Source organism: Drosophila rhopaloa, unplaced genomic scaffold (assembly GCF_018152115.1).
Source record: "Drosophila rhopaloa isolate 14029-0021.01 unplaced genomic scaffold, ASM1815211v1 contig_47, whole genome shotgun sequence".
Classification (NCBI taxonomy): Eukaryota; Metazoa; Arthropoda; class Insecta; order Diptera; family Drosophilidae; genus Drosophila; species Drosophila rhopaloa.
In genome coordinates this window covers 3,079,017-3,098,753 of record NW_025335142.1, presented here as the reverse complement: position 1 = coordinate 3,098,753, position 19,737 = coordinate 3,079,017, and the positions used below count along the sequence as shown (strand labels likewise).

The window sequence follows — 19,737 nt, the reverse complement described above, 5'->3', positions numbered from 1 at the left end:
GTTCCACTAATTGGGGTGTGTTATCATCCTCCATACGGTCTCTCTAAGTTTGGACTTGTCTTCCGTGATTGATATCGATATATGAAGAACAACAACAATGTAAGCAACAACAATCTATCGATAAAATTCTAATTCAATATATATCGTTTTAATTTAAGCCACCCCTAAATTTGTTGTATTGATTGTTTATTGCATTTGCAAAAAGTGGTACTGTTTTAATTTAGCAGGTAGCAGAAATGTGCCTACAATCAATGTGTAATAGTTTTTCTTCAGGTAATAAACGCTCACGCCCAGGAAGCCATCAAAAATCCGAGTGATCTGAACTATATACACACTTTGTTAATCTTGCGTGGATATGTATATTTTGTGTACATATGTATATATGCATGCAAGTACATATATAAATATCAAAAATAACAATTTAGGACGAATTTATATTGGATATAAAAATGCGTATATAAATTGTGTTTTATGTGGATATGGGCATGTGGCCCATGTGACAAACAAATTCAATACATACGCACATACATATAGACAAACAACAAACTACTTTATTTAAATTGGAAGCCCCCCACCATCCGAGCCGGTTATATTAATGCATTTAAATTCTCGAGCGAAAATAGTGTCAATTTATGTAAGACGGTGAATCGAGTATCCCCATTGGGAGTTGAAACGTGTAGTTAATTGAACCACCCAGCCATCCAAAATAAACCCAGTTTAAGCTATACTCTACGGAAAATTTGGATCGGATGTGCTAGTTTCTTATCTAGAGCCTAACCCGATTTGGTGTGAAAATTTTGCACATATGTAAAAAAGCCATAACACCAAACTCTCGGATAGAAAAAATTATAGGCGCGGGCCGTGTTTTCCCCACGTGACACGCAGGCGTATGCGTGTGCCAAAAATTCGATTTCGTTCAGCGTATAAATCATGAAAGGGGATTTAAAATTGCATTGCCTTCGCATATTCCGGAATAAAGAGTGGTACCTAACTAAACTAAATCCTTAAGAAGTGACCTTAAAAGCCTTGTTCTGAATCTCACTTTCAAAATACGTGTTCAAAAGCGGATCGGATTCGTGACATAGGAAACAAAAGAAAATATCTAAAATCAACTCATTATTTTACGATTGACCATGACCTTAAAGATTTTAACATATTTCCGATTCTTAATCAATAAACCTTTTAAGTAATAATTTGGAAATGAGCACAAGTTTTTGGACCGATTTCGGATATACAAATATTAGAAATGTCATTCATTGGCTTAAAATCGATATTTAAACGCTTGTTTTGCATTCTATTTTGTCCTAACAAAATAATAATCACTCATTTTTTAAAAACTACACAATCAAAAAAAAATCTTAAGGAACTACATCAGATATTTGATTATAAAATTAGTTAAATTATTTTTTTGACTTTTGAAGAATTAAAATCTAGAAGTTTTCTTTTCTAGTTAAATATTTTCCTAAAAAACTCATAAATTCATGGAAAAAAACTTGTAAAAAGCGAGTGAGAATTATTGATGTTGTGTGTTATAAATTCTAAACATATTAGTTTTTTATTGTGCATAATGTATGGTATTTGATTAATAAGATTTTTTATTTTTATTTTCAGCTTACTAGCCTCATGAGGAAAATAATGCTGCTTGACTTGGTCGACGGAAAATAATATCACGTAAGTTTAAGATCTTACATGAAACAAATATTAAATCCCATCAATATTATTCGTGCCTAGCCTAATTATAGCCCAATATGCATGACTAACCTAATACTTAAGCAGCCAATTAAACAAATATTATTTGTATTAAATATTTTCCAAATGTGTGTGTAAACCTTTAAAATAATCAATCATGTTAACAAATCATGTTTAATGCCCACTCGGATTCAGTAAAACCATCAATAAAATTATAATTAAAAACACATAAAAATACCCTTGCAGATAATTTCAATATTGATAAAATCGCAGAATGCTTTTTGATAAAGCCATTCTTTACAAGAAAGGAGTTATATTAATGGAGAATATCCGTTTTTATATTTTAATCTGGTGTAAAATATGCAGCAAAATTTATAAAAAAAAATGAAACAAAGTCTCTAAATTAAAAGTAATTGTTTCGTGGTTGTTCATAGCTTGCACTATTAGATCATTGATCTTTGCTTTCTCCAGAATGGCATTTTGCTTTTTCTGACGGGATCGCAATTTGTGTGACGTTTTATTTTGAAAGTAAGGTAACCGTTCTACGTGGGAATTGACTGATACAACTTTTTAATTTGCAGCTCTGCATCGCTTTTTGTAAATTTTTTATAAATAATACTTAATACCAATAAAAAGTGATTTATAAATTTAAATATGCCTTAAATATATTGGTTTATTATCCTTAATAACCTAAAGAGCGGACAGCAATAAGCATATTATGCTATTATAATAAAAAGCTTCCATGCTGGGAATAACCTTACTAGAGGGGACTCTTTTTAAAACTATTAATTTATTTTTCTTATTCAAACTATTTTACTTTTTAGCATTTAACATTTTTTTAATTCAAAATAACGTCTTTGTAATAAACCAAGTGGAATATTTGATAAATGTTGTAGGTGAACGTGGCAACCCTGTTTCCTTTTTTAAAAAAGTCCTACCGTGTACAGAAAATATGGTTAACCAATAATCGTCATGTATAGAGACAATTTCCGCGCATGCGCCTCAACCATTTGATTAGTCCTTCGGTACACATCAGGTTTGAAATATACAAGTTAATAGTCAAGTACATTTTTGCTTATTATTATCAAGAAAAATTTATAAATGAGTCGCTCGTTCAATAATCATTTGTTCGTGCCACAATTCATACATATCGTTAACGTAATGCTATACAAGCACAATTATTGATTTGGAGTTTTTCTGTCCACAAATAAACATTAAGTCAAATGTACAGACCAGGCAAAGCAATTTAAACAAAGAAAAAAACTAAATAGAAACAAGCTAGCTCCTAAAAAGTTATAAACAGTGAAAACATGGGGTGCTTAAGTAGTAAAGACCGTTTAACCAAAGAAGACATGGAGTTTTTAAAAACGCATACGAGATATGACGAAGCCACAATTAAAGAGTGGTATAAAGGATTTAAGGTGAGTACAAATATTACCACACCAAAGAAAAGTCTCAAATTTTGTTCGTTCGTCTCTTTTTGTACAGCAAGATTGTCCAAACGGCCGATTGACGCCAGCAAAATTTGTCGATATGTATAAAATGTTTTTTCCATCCGGAAATGCGGAAGAGTTTTGCGACCATGTCTTTCGTACATTCGATATGGACAAAAATGGATATATTGACTTTAAGGTAATTTTTCCTCAATTACAATCTCGTTTCTGCCGATACAATATTCACATTAAAAGTTTTCTTTTGATATTATGTTAGTTTTAAAACAGAAGAAATGCGGTTAAAGATGAGTAAAAAAAGTAGAAAAAATTAAAATTAAATTTTAGTTTTTTGGTCATTTGAAAATTTGTATAACCATCTGAGGGCACTGTTTAAAGAATGTCTGGACAAGCTACGAATATGTTTTAGAGCCAATAGACCACTTGACTGTTGACTTTAAGAGTTTTTGATTTTTTAAAAGAAGATTGTACATATTTGGTTGCCCCTTTCCTGTGCATCGCGTTGATCGTATGTATATTGTATATGTGATGAGAATGCATATTGTGTTATTATTTATTGTATAGTTACATCAGCTTGTGGGCCCCTTTCGCGCATGATACTTTAAGTATTAAATCACCTAAATTCATAGATGTATCTTTAGTTTGACAACGATTTCTTTTGCAGCTTTAAATTCTTAAGAATTTGCTTAAGAATTTCCTAACTGTTAGCGTCTCAGACAGTAAATCCATTCAAAATTCTTTTTTCAGGAATTTTTACTCGCAATAGATGTAACTTCAAGCGGAACACCGGAAGAAAAGTTGAAGTGGGCCTTTCGAATGTACGATGTCGATGGCAACGGTGTCATAGACATACAAGAAATGACCAAAATTGTTCAGGTAGGAACTAAAATGTGTTACCACACGAGTTGTTCAATAAAGGATTAACAATATGCTGCGTATCACTATTGAAATGTTGTAATCTTATGTTTTTATTATTGTATTTTTTTAATTGGTGTATTTTTTGTCTTCTCAGGCAATTTATGACATGCTAGGAGCGTGCTCATCTAATCGTCCAGCTGATTCAGCAGAAGAAAGAGCAAAAAATATATTTGCAAAAATGGACGAAAATAATGATGGTCAATTAACCCAAGATGAGTTCTTGAAAGGATGTTTGCAAGATGAGGAGTTGTCAAAAATGTTGGCACCATAAACAATTATATCCTACAATATGTGTGTATTTGATGAAATCAGTAATGAAATGTATAAATATTTAATTTATATTTCTTATACTAAAATTAAACTACTATAAAACTATGAAATCATTAAACTATTTCAGTGTGTCATTAAAATTAATACATTAAAAATTTCATCAGATTTAAAAACATTAAGTCTGCGTCATTGTGTCGTTTGTAATTTTAATTTTTTAATTTCCCATTAATATTTTAGCTTGGTCAAAAATAATATTTTTTAACGAATAGCTGCATATTGATGAATGGACGCTCTTCTAACTACTCAAAATGGCAAAAATATGGATTTCTTTTTCTATATTACGAAAAGGATTGTAACTTATTTAAAGTTACTGTGTGGTTTTATATATTACTAGTATATTTATATAGTATTTATTCCAATACAAACAAAACATTTTTTTGGTCTTTTACTGTCGAGATATTACATTTCTTTCTAGACCTATGCCTAGATTTTCTTGTATTTATTTTATCTTCTTATTTCTCCAACTCAAGTAATACTTATTTAATTAGTTTTTCATTAGAAATATAACATTCAATTTTTTCTTGCTACTCTGAGCTGGATATGAATTGTCAATTTACATCTAAAATAAAATAAATATACATATAAATATTAAGTGGTATATAACGTCTTATTATACATGGGATTAGGCATTAATAACAACTTTGTTAAAAAGGTTTACACCACAGTGAAGTAAATTCAATTTGCTTAATTTGGCTATCCCATAATTAATCGGTCTGCAATGGTATTCAAACTTCGGTTCCCGATGAAAACTTTTCTATGTTTGTCCAATATACAGTTGTTAATTATAAATAATTATATTGCATTTTAAGATAACTGTATAATGAAATTGTTCTGCAACAATGGGAAAGCAAAATAGTAAACTAAAACCTGAAGTTTTGGAGGATCTTAAACAAAACACAGAGTTCACAGGTAAGTTGATAAACTATACTTACTTTATGTTAAATCAACTAAAAATAACTAAATGTTTTTAAAGATGCTGAAATCCAAGAATGGTATAAAGGCTTTCTTAAGGATTGCCCTAGTGGGCATTTGTCAGTAGAAGAGTTTAAGAAGATATATGGGAACTTCTTCCCATACGGTGATGCCAGCAAGGTAAAATTGAACTTTATCTTTCTGTTTTTTAATTTCTCAGAATGAACTCGTTTATCTTACTAACACCTCTTCCAGTTTGCAGAACATGTTTTTCGGACATTTGACGCAAACGGCGATGGCACTATAGACTTTAGAGAGTTTTTGTGTGCACTAAGTGTCACATCTCGCGGTAAACTCGAGCAAAAACTTAAATGGGCATTCTCAATGTATGATCTAGATGGAAACGGATACATATCGCGGCAGGAAATGCTTGAAATTGTTACAGTAAGTTTGGTTTATTTGTCTTACAGGGCGTTGAAGTAATTTATTTTGGAAAACCCCAATTTTCATTTCCTTAGGCAATATACAAAATGGTCGGGTCGGTGATGAAAATGCCAGAGGACGAAAGTACTCCTGAGAAACGAACCGATAAGATTTTTCGGCAAATGGATCGAAACAAAGATGGAAAATTAAGCTTGGAAGAGTTCATTGAAGGAGCCAAAAGTGATCCATCAATAGTACGATTATTACAGTGTGATCCACAGTCTCATTAACTTAATTACTATTGAAAAGCAAGCAATAATCATTTAAACGTGTATAGAGTAATTGCGAATTAAATTGTTTTGTTTCAGTATGGCCATTATGTATATTTCTTTCTTATAATAAACAATTCTTATAATATTAAATTATAATATTAAATAATATCTATTATGACCGTTCCAAAACACCCATGTTGAGGTTTTAAATTTTTCATAATAAAATGATCATAAAGGAAACGATTTTGTACAAAATATATATGGAAATGGTAAAAAAAAGTAAGTACGGAATTAATTTTATTACATCTTACAAAGGTTATAATTTCGGGTATAAGATTCTAATAGTTAAATATTATTCTGTAGGTGACTTTTTTGATAAATTTAAACCGAAATAGGATAAATTTAATTGTACTTTAATTTAAAATCTCAGAAAACTAATTTTGTTATATATAATATATAAAGCTAATCTTAGCTGACAATATTATCAACAAAATTAAATAAAACCATAAATTCCCATTGCTCTATATTTTCGGTTTGTATAAAGGGAAAACTCATAAAGATTAGATTACTTTATCTATTTTGGTGGTTTTGTCATCAGGAAGCTTCGGCTTTCACTAAATGAAACGAAAGCTTTATCTATAATCCAGGCAATAAAGAACAACCTTTAATAAATAAGGATAAAATAAAGTCATTTTATTATTCATTTTTGTAACATATATATACTGCATGCAGTGGCAATTTTCAGAGCACAATCATATTTTGTTTTTTTCATTTTTTTCTTAAATACTTTGAAGAACTTTGCGGAAGCGGTCAAGGACGATGTTTGCGTGATATTCCTGGAATATCAAAGCTGGGCGGAATCTAATGGAAATATCCCCACATCCTCCCGTCTGAATGCCGTGCAACTTCAGGGCGCCGATTATTTGATCTCGCACTTTGGTGTTGGTGCAATTAATGGCCAAGAATGTTCCACGACCGCGTGTTGAGTTCAAGATATGCGGGAATTCCTTCTCCAGGCTCAACAAACCATTCTTCAGAACCTTTCCGGCCACAGCGACATTGGCCAACAGCTTTTCCTCCTGAATTACCTTCACAATTTCCTCCAAGAGAAGCACTTTTCCCGGATCGCCCATCCAAGTGTTGAAGATTCTGTACGGCTCATTCGGTAAAAAGTCATCGTTATGGAAGTAGCCACCCAACTGCAACTTCTTACTGAACGTTACGACATCGGGGGGACCGTCCAGCTCGAAGTGCTCATGGGCCCAGAACTTGCCGGTGCTACCACCTCCGGTTTGCACTTCGTCAATCAAGAGGGCAATGCCGTTCTTCTTGCAGATCGCCTGCAGGCTCCTGAAGAATTCGGGCGATGCTTCGTTGTCGCCTCCTTCACTTTGAATGGGCTCCACCACAATTCCGGCCACAGGATTCTTGCTGGCATACTGCTGAATAAGATCCTGCACTTCGCTAAGGCACTTTTCATCCTCCTTCTTATTGTGCTGCACATTTTCCTCCAAGGGATATTTGTATTCAGGGAACGAGGCGATTGGCCAATCGAAGGAAGGAACATCCAGCTTATGAATATACTTTGAATGAGTTGTGGATAGAGCGCCTAAGGTGCGCCCATGAAAAGCTCCCTTGAATGAGAGAATACTTAGTTTTGGAGCTCCTGGAGGAATGTTTATCATGCAGGAGGTTTTCTCTTGCTCGGTAAGGGGCGTATTGCCGCGAAGTTTGTTTTGATACCTAAAGCGAAAAAAACAAATTGATTTAGAAATCTTAAATATTATATTTATTTTTACGTTTTCGGAATTCTCAAGGCTCTAAGTAAAATTTACGATGGGTTTCGAAACTTACCAGATAAAGATGCTCTTATATGCATTTTCATTTGAACACGAACCACACATCATCGTCGTGATTTTGTTGAGTCCTTTCGGTGCAATACTCGACAGAACGGAATGTAGTTTATCTGGCCATTCTTTGCCAGGGAAGACACCAAGTGCAGGTCTGTTAATCAAAGCTAAAAAAATTCAATGAATTCGTTTTGAAGCCTTAGTATTATAAGTATTATAATTTATTAATTAAAATTTGTATTCTTTTAATTTTAATACTGATCGGAATTTGTAATGCAGCAGATCTTATTTCCCATCCTACTTACTTTTCAGGTTTTGCTCATTGTTGAAGACCTTGAAAAGTCTCGGATGATTATAACCCAAGGGAACTGAGGAGATTTGAGTGTAGACATCTAGTAAAACATTTCCATCCACGTCGTAGATGTAATTTCCAATGGACTTTTCGTAATCAGCAAAAAATTGGATGGTTCCGGTGGCCTATAAAATAACAATTCGCTTTAATAAATAAATTCCCAATGGAAGAATGGGACACTTTAGGGGTCTATAAAGTTATCATCAAGTGAACATGGCCTGATGTCCAGATAAAAATAAAAATATACTTTTGCGGTTGTGAAGCATTTAATGCTTGTGCCCTTGATAACGAAAAATAAAACTCACCTGAACAGAATCCAGTTGTTTCTTAAGCTCAATCGATTTCGGGCCAGGTATTGATTTAGTTTTTACCACAGGTTCCTTGGGCTCATTGTTGGTGGAGTACCTTTTGGTGCTCAACCGATATAAGCCTAAAACGAACCCTTATCAGTTTTTATTCAAATTTAAAGTGTTCTTATTGCTTACTTTGCTTGGTCAACGTATTTAGCCACAAGCTCCGCATGGTTACTATCGAGTGAGTGCTCCGGGGTTAAGTGAAGGAATTGTTCAATAGGAAGGCTAACAACGAGCCACTAATACTTATTTATTAAAGAGAAATGTATATTTACAGAATACAAACATATAGGCTCTTATGTATGCGGGTATATACACGTATCCATATTCTGAGGCACAACCACACACTCGCAGTTTGGAACTTATCAATTTAGCTTTTGGAATTCATCATGGTTCTGCGTCAATTACATATTCTTGGGAGAAAGTAACGAACAACTTTTTCAAATTTGTAAAGGAATAAGGAGTTTAGATTTCTTCACATTCTTATCTTAACTTAAAGACTAATTAATCGTATTGTTTATTCATTGATAGTTTTTAACAGCTAATTCGAAATCTGCTTTTAAATTAAAGAAAATCATGGTGGGTGAATTAAAAACAAATAAGACAACATTTTAAAAACCAATTTTGATAATAGTTAAATTAATTATTTTCATAACAAAATAATCAGGTAGTTTTTACACTTTCGTTTTTAATTGACAATAAGGAAATTGGTTTTACCTTTAAAATAAAAATTAAAGTAAATTTTAATGGCAAATAAGATCATTTTAATAATGGATATGTTAATATAGTCCTCACAGAAATAAATAAATATTTTTAAAATTTATTAATTTGGTTCCCAGCTTCATTTTGTATATAATGTAAGGGAGTACTTGTATGCATAAAAGTAAAAAAAATAAAATAAATTATGAAAAAATGTAGTTGGGATAGAACAATTTTCTATTAAGAAGCATATTTGACTAGCTATTTAGATTTATAAATTAACTTATTACGAATTTAAAATTTGTTTTTAAAGAAAACAATAATTTAGACTCAGACTTGAGATATGGTTGACAAGTGTTTTGTCAGGTGTCATGTTCAAATGTTTGTAATTTCAAATTACAGGCATATTTGAAAAATTGTTTCAGATCAGATCGTTTTTACAACTAATTTGCATTTAAATTTTGAAAGTTTCTAAATATAATTTGTTATATTTTCTGCTGGTTTTTATCATTATTATTATATACATTTTTTATCTTATACGACAATTTTTTGGAAACCATTTAACTTTTTATTGTTGCTAAGATTTTTAACTTTTTACGACTGAAACTTACACAATATGCTATGAGGTAAAAATTATCAAAGTAAAAAGAAAAAATAAGCTTATATTAACATCTTATGCTTCAAATATTGTTAATCTATTTTATTTATGTTATAGCACCAAGGATAGATATTTCTCTTAAACTTACTTTTTCAAACTTAACTATTTTAAATTATTATATATTTTATCTAAACGGCGTTGCTAAGAATTAATTTTAATTAATTCTTAATTAATTATTTAATCGTGTTCCAATTCCACCGTCTCAATTTCGTCGAAATCAACTGCAGAACATGGAAAATATAGAATTTGATGATATCGATTTTTGTTTTATGTAAATCGATGGCACATGCGGAATGTAAAATAAGATACACTTGAAGTAAAGAGAGTTTTCGTAATATGATTGAAATGAACAAAACTGCAATTGGAATTGCAGCGGGAGTGGCCGGAACTCTGTTCATAGGATACTGCATTTACTTCGATAAGAAGCGCCGCAATGACCCCGAATACAAGAAGAAAGTCCGTGAGCGTAAGAATCTATTTGGGAGCAAAGTTAATTATGAAAGAAACTGAGCGATTCATCACATTTCAGGTCGTCGTCGCAACCGGAAAAGCGGCACTGCCAAGCCTGGAATTCCAAACCTGAACGACCATGAAGCCATCGAAAGGTAAGATTTTCATTCTCCAACGCGAAATCTATTATATAATGCGGCACGTGTAGTTGTACCGATTCATTACAACTCCATTCATACACGCAAGTCCATGTTTTTTCAGCCAAATCATTGTATGTACATATGTATGTATACATATACATATCTCCAGATTATCTAAGCCAATGGTTGTAAAAAACAGTAAACAAATTACAATCTATTAAGATTTCCGCATAGACTTGCAGATTTAAATTCCAGTCTGATTGTTAAATAAATCAGTTTTGACATTAACAATTCAGTGTAACTATTAAAAACGAGAACTTAATTCTATCATGCTACAAATAAAACATTTGCAGCACCTTGTATAACAAACGCTGTGTAATACATCCTTGTGTGTATTGTAATATGTATATTAAAACATCTCCAAAAACAAAATTTGATATGAGCTTAAGTAAACCATAATCTTCTTAGTCCACTGTGTCCCCTCTGCAAACAAACAGATGTATATCAAACTGCTTTGAACGCACGAGTTTTTCTTTCATGAGTCATATTTCATATTAACACCGCTGTGCGATAAAAAATTGATTTTTTTAATAAAAAATCTAAGTATCACAGATAATTACATTTTATTAGTTAAAATTCTGTGATCTGTTTCCAATAAAGCTGTACCTATTTGTTTTCATAAAAATATTAATAGATTGAGGGCCTTAACAATTATTAATTATCAACAAAAATTAAAGAATTAATGGCCTTACAGCTTTATTGAATACCTCCTGGTATTTTGTTCGATTTGCAGATATAAAAAAAATGTTTGATCCTAATGTACAACTTGTAAAAAACCATTTTATAGATCTGAATGGTTTTAGTGAAGAAATCCTTTTCTCTGATTGTAGTAACTTATTTCATTATTAACAATTCGCATGTAAGTTTTGTTGAGAAAACCACACGCCAAATAGATACTTACTTTTTATGCAATTTTAATATGAAAAAGCCTTTCGCTATTTGTTAAGTTAATGTGTTTTTTATAATTTAATATTAGATTGAAAAGTTTCGAACATGTCCAAAAATTGTTTATCTCATCACAAATTCATGTTTCTATTTATGCAGTTCCAGTCGTTCCTAACTAATTGTTCTCTCGGAATCTTTTCAGATATTTCCTACAAGAAATCCAGCTGGGTGAGACCCTGATCGCTCGCGGAGACTTTGAAAGTGGCGTTGAGCACTTGGCGAATGCCATCGTAGTGTGTGGCCAGCCGGCTCGTCTGCTCCAGGTGCTGCAATCCTCCCTTCCAGCTCAAGTATTCGCGATGCTGATCGTCAAAATGCAAGAGTTTGGGAATCGGGCCGCCGAGGGAAACGACGGGCCAATCACATTGGGTCAGAGTTCGGGGCAACAGCTTGACGGCGCCAAAATTATAGAGTGTTCATCTGGAAACGCAAGTATCGATGACCTGGAATAATACTTGGAGATGGCTACAGAAATTGAAATATAAATTTCAACAGTAGAAATTAAGGGCTTCATATATAAACATCATATTTTTTTTATATATTGATTTCTCTGGATGTTCCCAATACATTAAAATAAATATGCGTAAACTGTTAACACTTAAAGATTGTGCTCTGTTTTTTTTGTTTCTTGCGATAGTGACGTTAAAGGAATATTAAAGATAAAATCTAAAAAATATATTTTGTCAATCATTTTCATAAGATGGGTATATGAAAGTATATCAACAATAAAAAATTATGGAAATGTTGTAAATCTTGAAATTATTCTTGGGATACATGGTTTTTATAAGTTATAGAAAATAAGTGCAATAATATAAGAAAAATCTGAATTGGATGTAACGGCTAAGGAAAAGTTGGGTATACGAATTAAACCTTTAAACATAAAGCTGCCAGTAATGATTAATTTTTACCGTCAATATGTTGAATCGATTTGTATAAAATTAAATCGGTATATCTGTAATCGTGAGAATAATAGTTATTATTTTGCGAGTGTTTCGGTATATGGGTAAGACAACGATGCTGTAATTTGTTTCATTAATTTGTTTTTAAACTGCGAGACGTGTTGGCGTAGAAACTGACAGAAGGTTAAATCAAATAAACTAAACAAACTCCTGGTGATGCTTATCAAGGATATATATACATTTATATAATGTCTCGTTTACTTCGTTGTAAACTTTTGTCTAAAATTATAATATTGCAAAGGCCATAACAATCAGTTAATGCTGTCAATCCAAAGTTTTCGAATCATTTCGGACAAAATTCTTTTAAAACAACGGCAGGACTTCTCTTATTGAATTCTATGTCATTACAGCCAAGGGAGGAAAATTGGAGCTTTGATTTAATGGTTACAGATTTAGTTAATTTTTTTTTACATTTTAAGTTAAAGTGAAATTTGGAAATGTTTTGCTCTTATTTTTTCTTTGATTTTTATAGTTTTAATAAATTTTTTCAAATAAGTTTTAAAACTTAAATAATGTTTTTACTTTTTATATACTTAATTTTAGTTAAGTCTTACAAAAAAGGTTTTAATCGTTCGTAGCGTGCACAACTAAACATTTCTCGGGGCCATTTTTTTTGCAGCTGTAAGCGTATTTTTGATTTTGCTTGGCATATGAGTTTCTGTTTAATGTTGAGTGACTAAATAAAGAGGTAATTTTTTATTTGTTTTCAAAAGATATATTTTTAAAAAATAGTTGGCAACAGCTCAAAAAAATGCATTTTTTCAATTTTAGGAATACCCATATTTTAAAATATTCCATAGTGAAGAGCTGGTCACATCGAAAGATAAAGATTGCAATTGAACTCTGTATTTCCCAAAAATTAGTTGTTTTGAGTTCGTGCTTGTCTATTTATTATCAAAGCCTTCCGAATAAATACCAGACGTGAGCATTAACAATATTACTTGGTCTATTTCCAATACGAGTTGTGCATTGACAATTGAAAGCCATGAAACCCGATCATCTGAACAACTTATCGCAAGAGTCTCGGTCTTGTCAAGACTCTAACTCTGAGAACAATTCAGTAAGCAAACATAATCATAATTTAATATTATTATTTAACGCGGATTGATATTTCAGCACAACAGTGATTCAGAAAAGGAGTCTGGTGCTGTTCAGGAACTACGGAAGACTAGAAAAGGCAATGAAAAGAAAGTCATTGATCTGGAGCGCAAGTTGGCGGAGGTTGAAATCAATTTAAAAGCCCAAAAGGAAAAGAACAGTTTGCTTGAAATGAATATAAAGGATAAGGACGATTTTATTAAGACCCTGCAAATGTCAATCGATTTACTTAACCAAACAAAAGAGTTAAGCATACAAAAAATGCAAACTCAAATTGTAAATTTGCAAAATGCACTCGGTTTAAGCAAGAGTAAGAGCTTAATTAACGACACCGACTCAAACGATCAACATGGAAAAGAAGTTGACGATTTAAATGCAGAATTTAAAAAATTACATGAGGAGAACGATAAACTGGTCAAATTGGATGAGAAGGCCCAGAAATATGATAATAATCTTAGAGAGAAAGAAGATCAAATCGCCCGGCTAGAATTCCAAATAGACGAATCAAAACTCAAAATTGTGAAATTGGAATGTAAACTTAAGGAAAAGGACGATAAACTTGTTGAAATGGAAAAAAATTTGACTAAGTACACCCAAGATGCAGGAAACACAAGCGAATCACACGTATTTCTCAACTTTACCAAGGATCCTTCATTTAAATTGGTAACGCTTCCTGATTACGAACCCTTTGCAGCAGTTTTTGAGGATGTTCCTTCTGCCGGTCCCGATTGGTTAGTCATCCAACGTCGAATCGATGGAAGTTTTGACACGAGCATAAAAAATAATTTTAACAAAGGCTGTGGAGAGTTATCTGGCGAATTCTGGATCGGAGGTGAAAAATTGCACAAGTTAACAACAAGTCGAAGGCACGAACTGTATATTATCCTGGTCGATTTTGACGATGTTACTGCTTTTGCCAGATATGATCACTTTGTTGTTGGAAGCGAGAAAGAAGATTACAAGCTGTTGTCCCTTGGTGAATACTCGGGAAATGCTGGAGATGCTTTGCGGAGTCATATAAATCAAGCTCCTTTTAACGAAAAAGTATTTGGATTTGGAAATGGATTTTATGGATGGTGGGGTATAAATAATTGGTATGAACAATATTTTAAAAGGAGTCTCAAAAATAACTTCAGCGCGGAATATGTATTTGGATAACTTGTTTTTAAATCAAGCGTTACAGGCACTTATTTTAGATATCTCATGTTTTTGTTGACCTTTATACTTTCCTTTCTTTACCATGTAAACAAATTTTCGAAGATTTTTTTGAGACCCTTGCTTTAATTTATGTTATATAGTTTAATAATTCATACATTTTCAGTAATTTGAACGGAAAATACCTTGGATCTAAAATTGTGTTGGAAGACTGGAATGGAATTTGGTGGGGCCGTTGGAATATGGGAAAGAGATATTCTCTTAAATCGTGTAAAATGCTGATCAGGCCAAAACCGTAATCGGATCTACATAGGAAATTTTGATTAATTTCCAATATTTAAATTAAGATAAACAGTTTAATAAGTGACAAGAAAATAAATGTATATTAAATATTCTAGTCTTTATTAATTGATTTATTTCGGTAGGTAACTAGTTTTAAATAAAAATAACTAAGCAATTATTTTTTCTATTTCGATCATAATTAGATCTCCAACTTTATGTTTTGAAAAGTATTTGACTGTAATTGTTACAAAAATACAGACGAGCGTGCAAAACTTGAAGTCTTTACTCTCTGCAAGGGTATACAAATAGTTTAAGTGGGGAGGCTTTGCTAAAAGTAATTAAAAAATCAAAGTTAGAGATTCCTTTACATTTTTAGCAAAAGTAATAAGCAGCGTAAGGATTATTTCAGAAAAAAAGGAGTATAGATTTGGCGTAGACTTCAAATATTTGTTGTATTTTTACGGGAAATTAATAAGTGTCAGGAATGTCCCTATTCTTTAATAAGCCTAAACGGTTTAAAGAACGTACCCATTTAATCAAAATCTGGTCACACTGCAGCCTAAAGATTGGAACAGCGATTGTGTTCTTTTATTTTGTTTTTCTTAATTAATGACTTAAAGTTGTAGAAGCTATATTTATATAAAGATTCCATTATTTATGACGAATCTGACTTCTGTCAATATTATACTGGTTTTTAAACCAATAATTTTCACATTGTCAAATTGATCGCCATGAAACCTGAGAACTTAAACAATCTCTCGCAGAAACCTCGGGGATCATTCGATGACTCAACCACTGAAAACAATTCGGTGAGGTTTAATATATGTATCCTTACCCTTCAATAAATCCTAAAATATGCACAATTTTATTACAGCCTTCTAGCGATTCGGATATTGAAGGTATAAGTTGTGAAACAAGCGATCAAAAAAAGATCGTGCAAGGACTAAAAAAAAATGTTAGAAGAAATAAAACCAAAATAAATGATCTCGTTGCCAAGTTGTCAATCGCCGAAATGCATTTAGCAAGTGAGAAGGAAAAGTCTAATTATAAGGACGATGTTATCAAATCCTTGCACTTGTCGATCGATTTAGTTAATCAAACCAAAGAATTAAGCATACAGAAAATGGAAAGTCAAATCGCAGATTTGCAAAATGTTCTCGATTTGAGCAAGAGTAACATCCTAATTAAAGATATGGAAACATCCGGTCTACTGGAATCGCTCGATCACTATAAGAAAGAAATTGACGATTCAAACGCCGAAATTGTAAAATTGAAATGTGAAGTCCAAGAAAAGGACAATAAATGTGTCGAGTTAGATGAAAAGAACCATAAATACAAAAACTTACTGAAAGAGAAAGAGGATATAATCACAAAGCTGCAATTAGAACTTGTGAATTTGGAATGTAAATTTCAGGAGAAGGACGATAAACTTGAAGAAATGGAAAAGAAATGGGCTGAGTTACCTGTAGATGATGAAAACACAAGTGAATCTATTTTACTACTTAACTGCACTGAAATCCCTTCAATTAAATATGTAACTCCTCCTGGTTCCAAACCCTTTGCAGCAATCTTTGAAGATATCCCTTCTGCTGGTCCAGGTTGGATGGTCATACAACGTAGATTTGACGGAAGTGTCAACATTAACACAAACAGTAGTTTTTATTACGGCCATGGAGATTTATCTGGCGAATTCTGGATTGGGTGTGAAAAATTGCATTATTTGACAGCAAGTCGTAGACATGAGTTGTATATTGAACTTGTCGATTTTGACAATGTTACTGCCTTCGCTAGATATGATGACTTTGTTGTTGGAGGCGAATATGCGGAATTTAGGTTGACGTCCTTAGGTAAATACACAGGAAATGCTGGCGATGCCTTGCGGAGTCATATTTATGAAGGTTCCTATTGCTATGATCCTAAAAAATTCCATTCTGGATGGTGGGGTACAAATGATTGGTATGAATAATATTTTAAGGGATGTCTTAAAAATCACTTCAGCCAGTAAAAATCATTCTTAATTGGAAAAGGTATTTCTACTATACTGCTTTTGAGAAACTTTTCAGAAAAGGAAATATTTTGCACTTCGGATTCTCTTTTATCAGTATACATACGATTTTTAAGGGATTTGAACTGCCTGGACATTTTTTTGACACCCTGTTACTGTTGTGATATAGTCTAAATTATATATTTTTTCAGTAATTTAAACGGAAAATACCACGGATCTAAAATTGAATTGGACACCAGCAATGGCATTTGGTGGGGTAGTTGGAATATGGGGAAAAGATATTCTCTTAAATCGTGTAAAATGCTTATCAGGCCAAAACCAATAATAAAATACAGACCAGGTTGTCTTCAATCATAAAACTTTATTTTCTCACAGATGACAGCTTCGCACTTGTTAAGGCGAAAGAGCTGTGTTTAGATGTCATTATATGTAAACATTAACATAGTGGAACTATTTGTAATCACCACTACGACACAGTAACTAATTTACTAATCAACACACATTAAGATTTTTTATTGTTTTATGTTGGTTAGTATTTAAACTCTTTTAAGAAAAGCTGTACAGTTATTAATATAGTTGTAAGCATATATAATATTAATTTTAAATTTTCACAAAAAAGGTGAAAAAACAAACCAAATATAAGTACCTTTAACGTATTCGTTAAACAAAAAATTATATTTTCGGTAAATTTTAAAAATTTGATCTAAAAATTAACTTTGTTGACTGCAAAATGACAGCAGTTTTTCCACGTCCACAAATCTCAAAACTCATTAGAGACCTGGTTTATTTCAAAATCAGCACACCAAAAATTTTCCAAGTCGCACTAATCCTTTACAAGTTATAGGACATATTAAGTGTTAAATAAGACGTCACTGCATATTTAAAAAACGAACTTAGGACAAGTCAAGAATTAAAGAAGACTATTAAAAGGAATAAAATAAAAATAAACGACCTCGTTGCCAAGTTGATACTCGATGAAATTAGCAAGTGAGTACGAAAAGTCCATTAAGTCAAAATGTCCATTAATCATAAAGCAAATGCGGAGTAAAATTGTTGAGTTTGAAAATGTGCTCGATTTAAGCAAGAGTCAGTTTTTATTTGAAGATGAATTCAAAGAAATATCCGGTCTAATAAAATTCATTAATCAGTATAAGAAAAAAAGTCGAAAAAATAAATGCAGAAATTGTAAAATTGTAAAAAAAGAAGGACGACAAATGTGTCCAATTGGATGAGAAGGCCCAGAATTATAGAAACAATCAGAGAGCGAACAATCGCCCAGCTAGAAGACGAAGCTATAACATATGGATTTAAATTAAAAGAAAAGGACAACAAACTGGCGGAGCTCAATAAAAGTGTTGAGAGTTGACACAAAAAAATGTAATTACTCATAATTTCAGAATGGATTAAGGTAACGCTTCCTGATTGCGAACCGTTCTTAGCAGTTTTTGAAGATATCCCTTCATCTGGTCCTGGTTGGATGGTCATACAACGTAGAATTGATGTAAATTCCCACTTGGGCAAGGATAAGAAATTTTTCAAGGATTTTATGACTTAAGTGGAGAATACTGGATTGCCATATAAAGTATTATTTCCGTATAGACATTTCGCCTATTTTTAAATTAATTAGGTAAAAAAAACTTACACTCTGTAAGGCATGTTAGAATATGTTTCCTTTTGTTGCAGATGGTACAACTGCCTATAATCTCACCGTAATATACTTATAATAAACAAAGGGATGGTTCCAAGTCGGAGTTCGAAGTGGAATCCTTTAAAGATAATAATGGATGATATAAGCTAGCAGGTCATGTCAATTTAGAACGACTCATCCCAGGAGGAATATATTAAACAGAAAAGCGAGTGCCGGAAAACCACAGAAATGGATCCTTTTATCGATATATTAGATAGTTCTTTCGCTTTGGCCGCCGAAATAAGAACTCTTCGAGACGAGAGTCTCCAGATTGAGTAAAAACATTGAGAAGTCCGGCCACTCGAAAACGGAGTTCACCAATTCATCAATCGATGATCTAAACAACCTAAATCTTGAAAGCATTGCTAGTTCCAGGTCGAATCGCATTGAATCTAAGGCGAATAATTGCCGAGAACCTACCTTTCAATATGAACTATTGTGGCAAACGCAATAAAACCGGCATTTATAAGTAAACTAACCATGGACTGATTTGGCTAAAACGAAAAACAAAATATTTAAGGATAACTATAAATCCAGGAAAAAAAGCTGATTTAAAAGAATCTAGAAAAACATGTAAAAGTGTATACATTTATTTAATAACTTTAGTAACTTAAATATTTATAGTCTATCTACACATTTTGACTGTATGTACAAAAAGCTCTTAAGAAAAGTTAATAAGCTACGTTGCATAAAATAGAAAAATTAAAGTTTGAAATATATGTTTTCAATTTCAATCTTCTTCGCAATATCCTTTTTTCAATTTCTGATATTTTATGGCATTTTATAAACATGGGTTTTTTTCATATAACATCAATAAAAAATGTCCATAAAATTTGTTCCCCGAGGAAAATTAGCAGAAAATTCTCACCGGGTGGTGTTGTTGTATAATGACGGATTGCTGGGCTCTACGACACCTAATATTATAACTAGCCAAGGATTTGTTTTATAAAAAAATTTGTAGTTTTGGTTTTTTTTACAAGAAAAACTGCTGCTCCTTTATTTTAGAAGAGAAACCGTTATTTATTTACTTTCAATTCTTTAAAAATATT

At 32.1% G+C, this 19,737-nt stretch overlaps 6 protein-coding genes across 7 annotated transcripts; 5 read left to right on the top strand and 1 right to left on the bottom strand.

Annotated features, from left to right (window-relative positions):
- Positions 1-216: 216 nt before the first annotated feature.
- On the top strand, positions 217-6,093 carry LOC108041671 (neurocalcin homolog). Its single transcript, XM_017119652.1, has 6 exons — positions 217-273; positions 1,612-1,671; positions 5,198-5,297; positions 5,362-5,480; positions 5,556-5,744; positions 5,819-6,093. The coding sequence occupies exons 3-6, from the start codon at positions 5,228-5,230 to the stop codon at positions 6,011-6,013; spliced, it is 573 nt and encodes a 190-aa protein (XP_016975141.1). The 5' UTR covers positions 217-273; positions 1,612-1,671; positions 5,198-5,227; the 3' UTR covers positions 6,014-6,093.
- Positions 221-4,468, top strand: LOC108041672 (neuronal calcium sensor 2). 2 transcript variants are annotated; one of them, XM_017119653.2, is made up of 6 exons: positions 221-273; positions 1,612-1,671; positions 2,514-3,110; positions 3,178-3,321; positions 3,888-4,016; positions 4,153-4,468. In XM_017119653.2, the coding sequence occupies exons 3-6, from the start codon at positions 3,000-3,002 to the stop codon at positions 4,327-4,329; spliced, it is 561 nt and encodes a 186-aa protein (XP_016975142.1). In that variant the 5' UTR covers positions 221-273; positions 1,612-1,671; positions 2,514-2,999; the 3' UTR covers positions 4,330-4,468. The 2 variants fall into 2 exon arrangements, with proteins under 2 accessions (XP_016975142.1, XP_016975143.1); XM_017119654.2 differs by lacking the exons at positions 2,514-3,110; positions 3,178-3,321.
- A 574-nt stretch (positions 6,094-6,667) lies between the features above and the next one.
- On the bottom strand, positions 6,668-8,816 carry LOC108041675 (4-aminobutyrate aminotransferase, mitochondrial). The gene is made up of 5 exons (XM_017119657.2): positions 8,683-8,816; positions 8,503-8,627; positions 8,151-8,322; positions 7,850-8,012; positions 6,668-7,738 (listed from the first exon to the last, which is right to left on the bottom strand). The coding sequence occupies exons 1-5, from the start codon at positions 8,717-8,719 to the stop codon at positions 6,775-6,777; spliced, it is 1,461 nt and encodes a 486-aa protein (XP_016975146.1). The 5' UTR covers positions 8,720-8,816; the 3' UTR covers positions 6,668-6,774.
- A 1,358-nt stretch (positions 8,817-10,174) lies between these two features.
- Positions 10,175-12,105, top strand: LOC108041674 (mitochondrial import receptor subunit TOM20 homolog). The gene is made up of 3 exons (XM_044461579.1): positions 10,175-10,373; positions 10,437-10,512; positions 11,645-12,105. Exons 1-3 carry the CDS (start codon positions 10,244-10,246, stop codon positions 11,952-11,954), a joined length of 516 nt encoding a protein of 171 aa, XP_044317514.1. The 5' UTR covers positions 10,175-10,243; the 3' UTR covers positions 11,955-12,105.
- Positions 12,106-13,275: 1,170 nt separating this feature from the next.
- LOC108041669 (fibrinogen-like protein 1) lies at positions 13,276-15,104 on the top strand. The gene is made up of 3 exons (XM_017119648.1): positions 13,276-13,521; positions 13,578-14,653; positions 14,881-15,104. Exons 1-3 carry the CDS (start codon positions 13,447-13,449, stop codon positions 15,011-15,013), a joined length of 1,284 nt encoding a protein of 427 aa, XP_016975137.1. The 5' UTR covers positions 13,276-13,446; the 3' UTR covers positions 15,014-15,104.
- Positions 15,105-15,558: 454 nt separating this feature from the next.
- On the top strand, positions 15,559-17,872 carry LOC108041673 (fibrinogen-like protein 1). Its single transcript, XM_017119655.1, has 3 exons — positions 15,559-15,805; positions 15,871-16,952; positions 17,193-17,872. The coding sequence occupies exons 1-3, from the start codon at positions 15,728-15,730 to the stop codon at positions 17,356-17,358; spliced, it is 1,326 nt and encodes a 441-aa protein (XP_016975144.1). The 5' UTR covers positions 15,559-15,727; the 3' UTR covers positions 17,359-17,872.
- Positions 17,873-19,737: the final 1,865 nt, after the last annotated feature.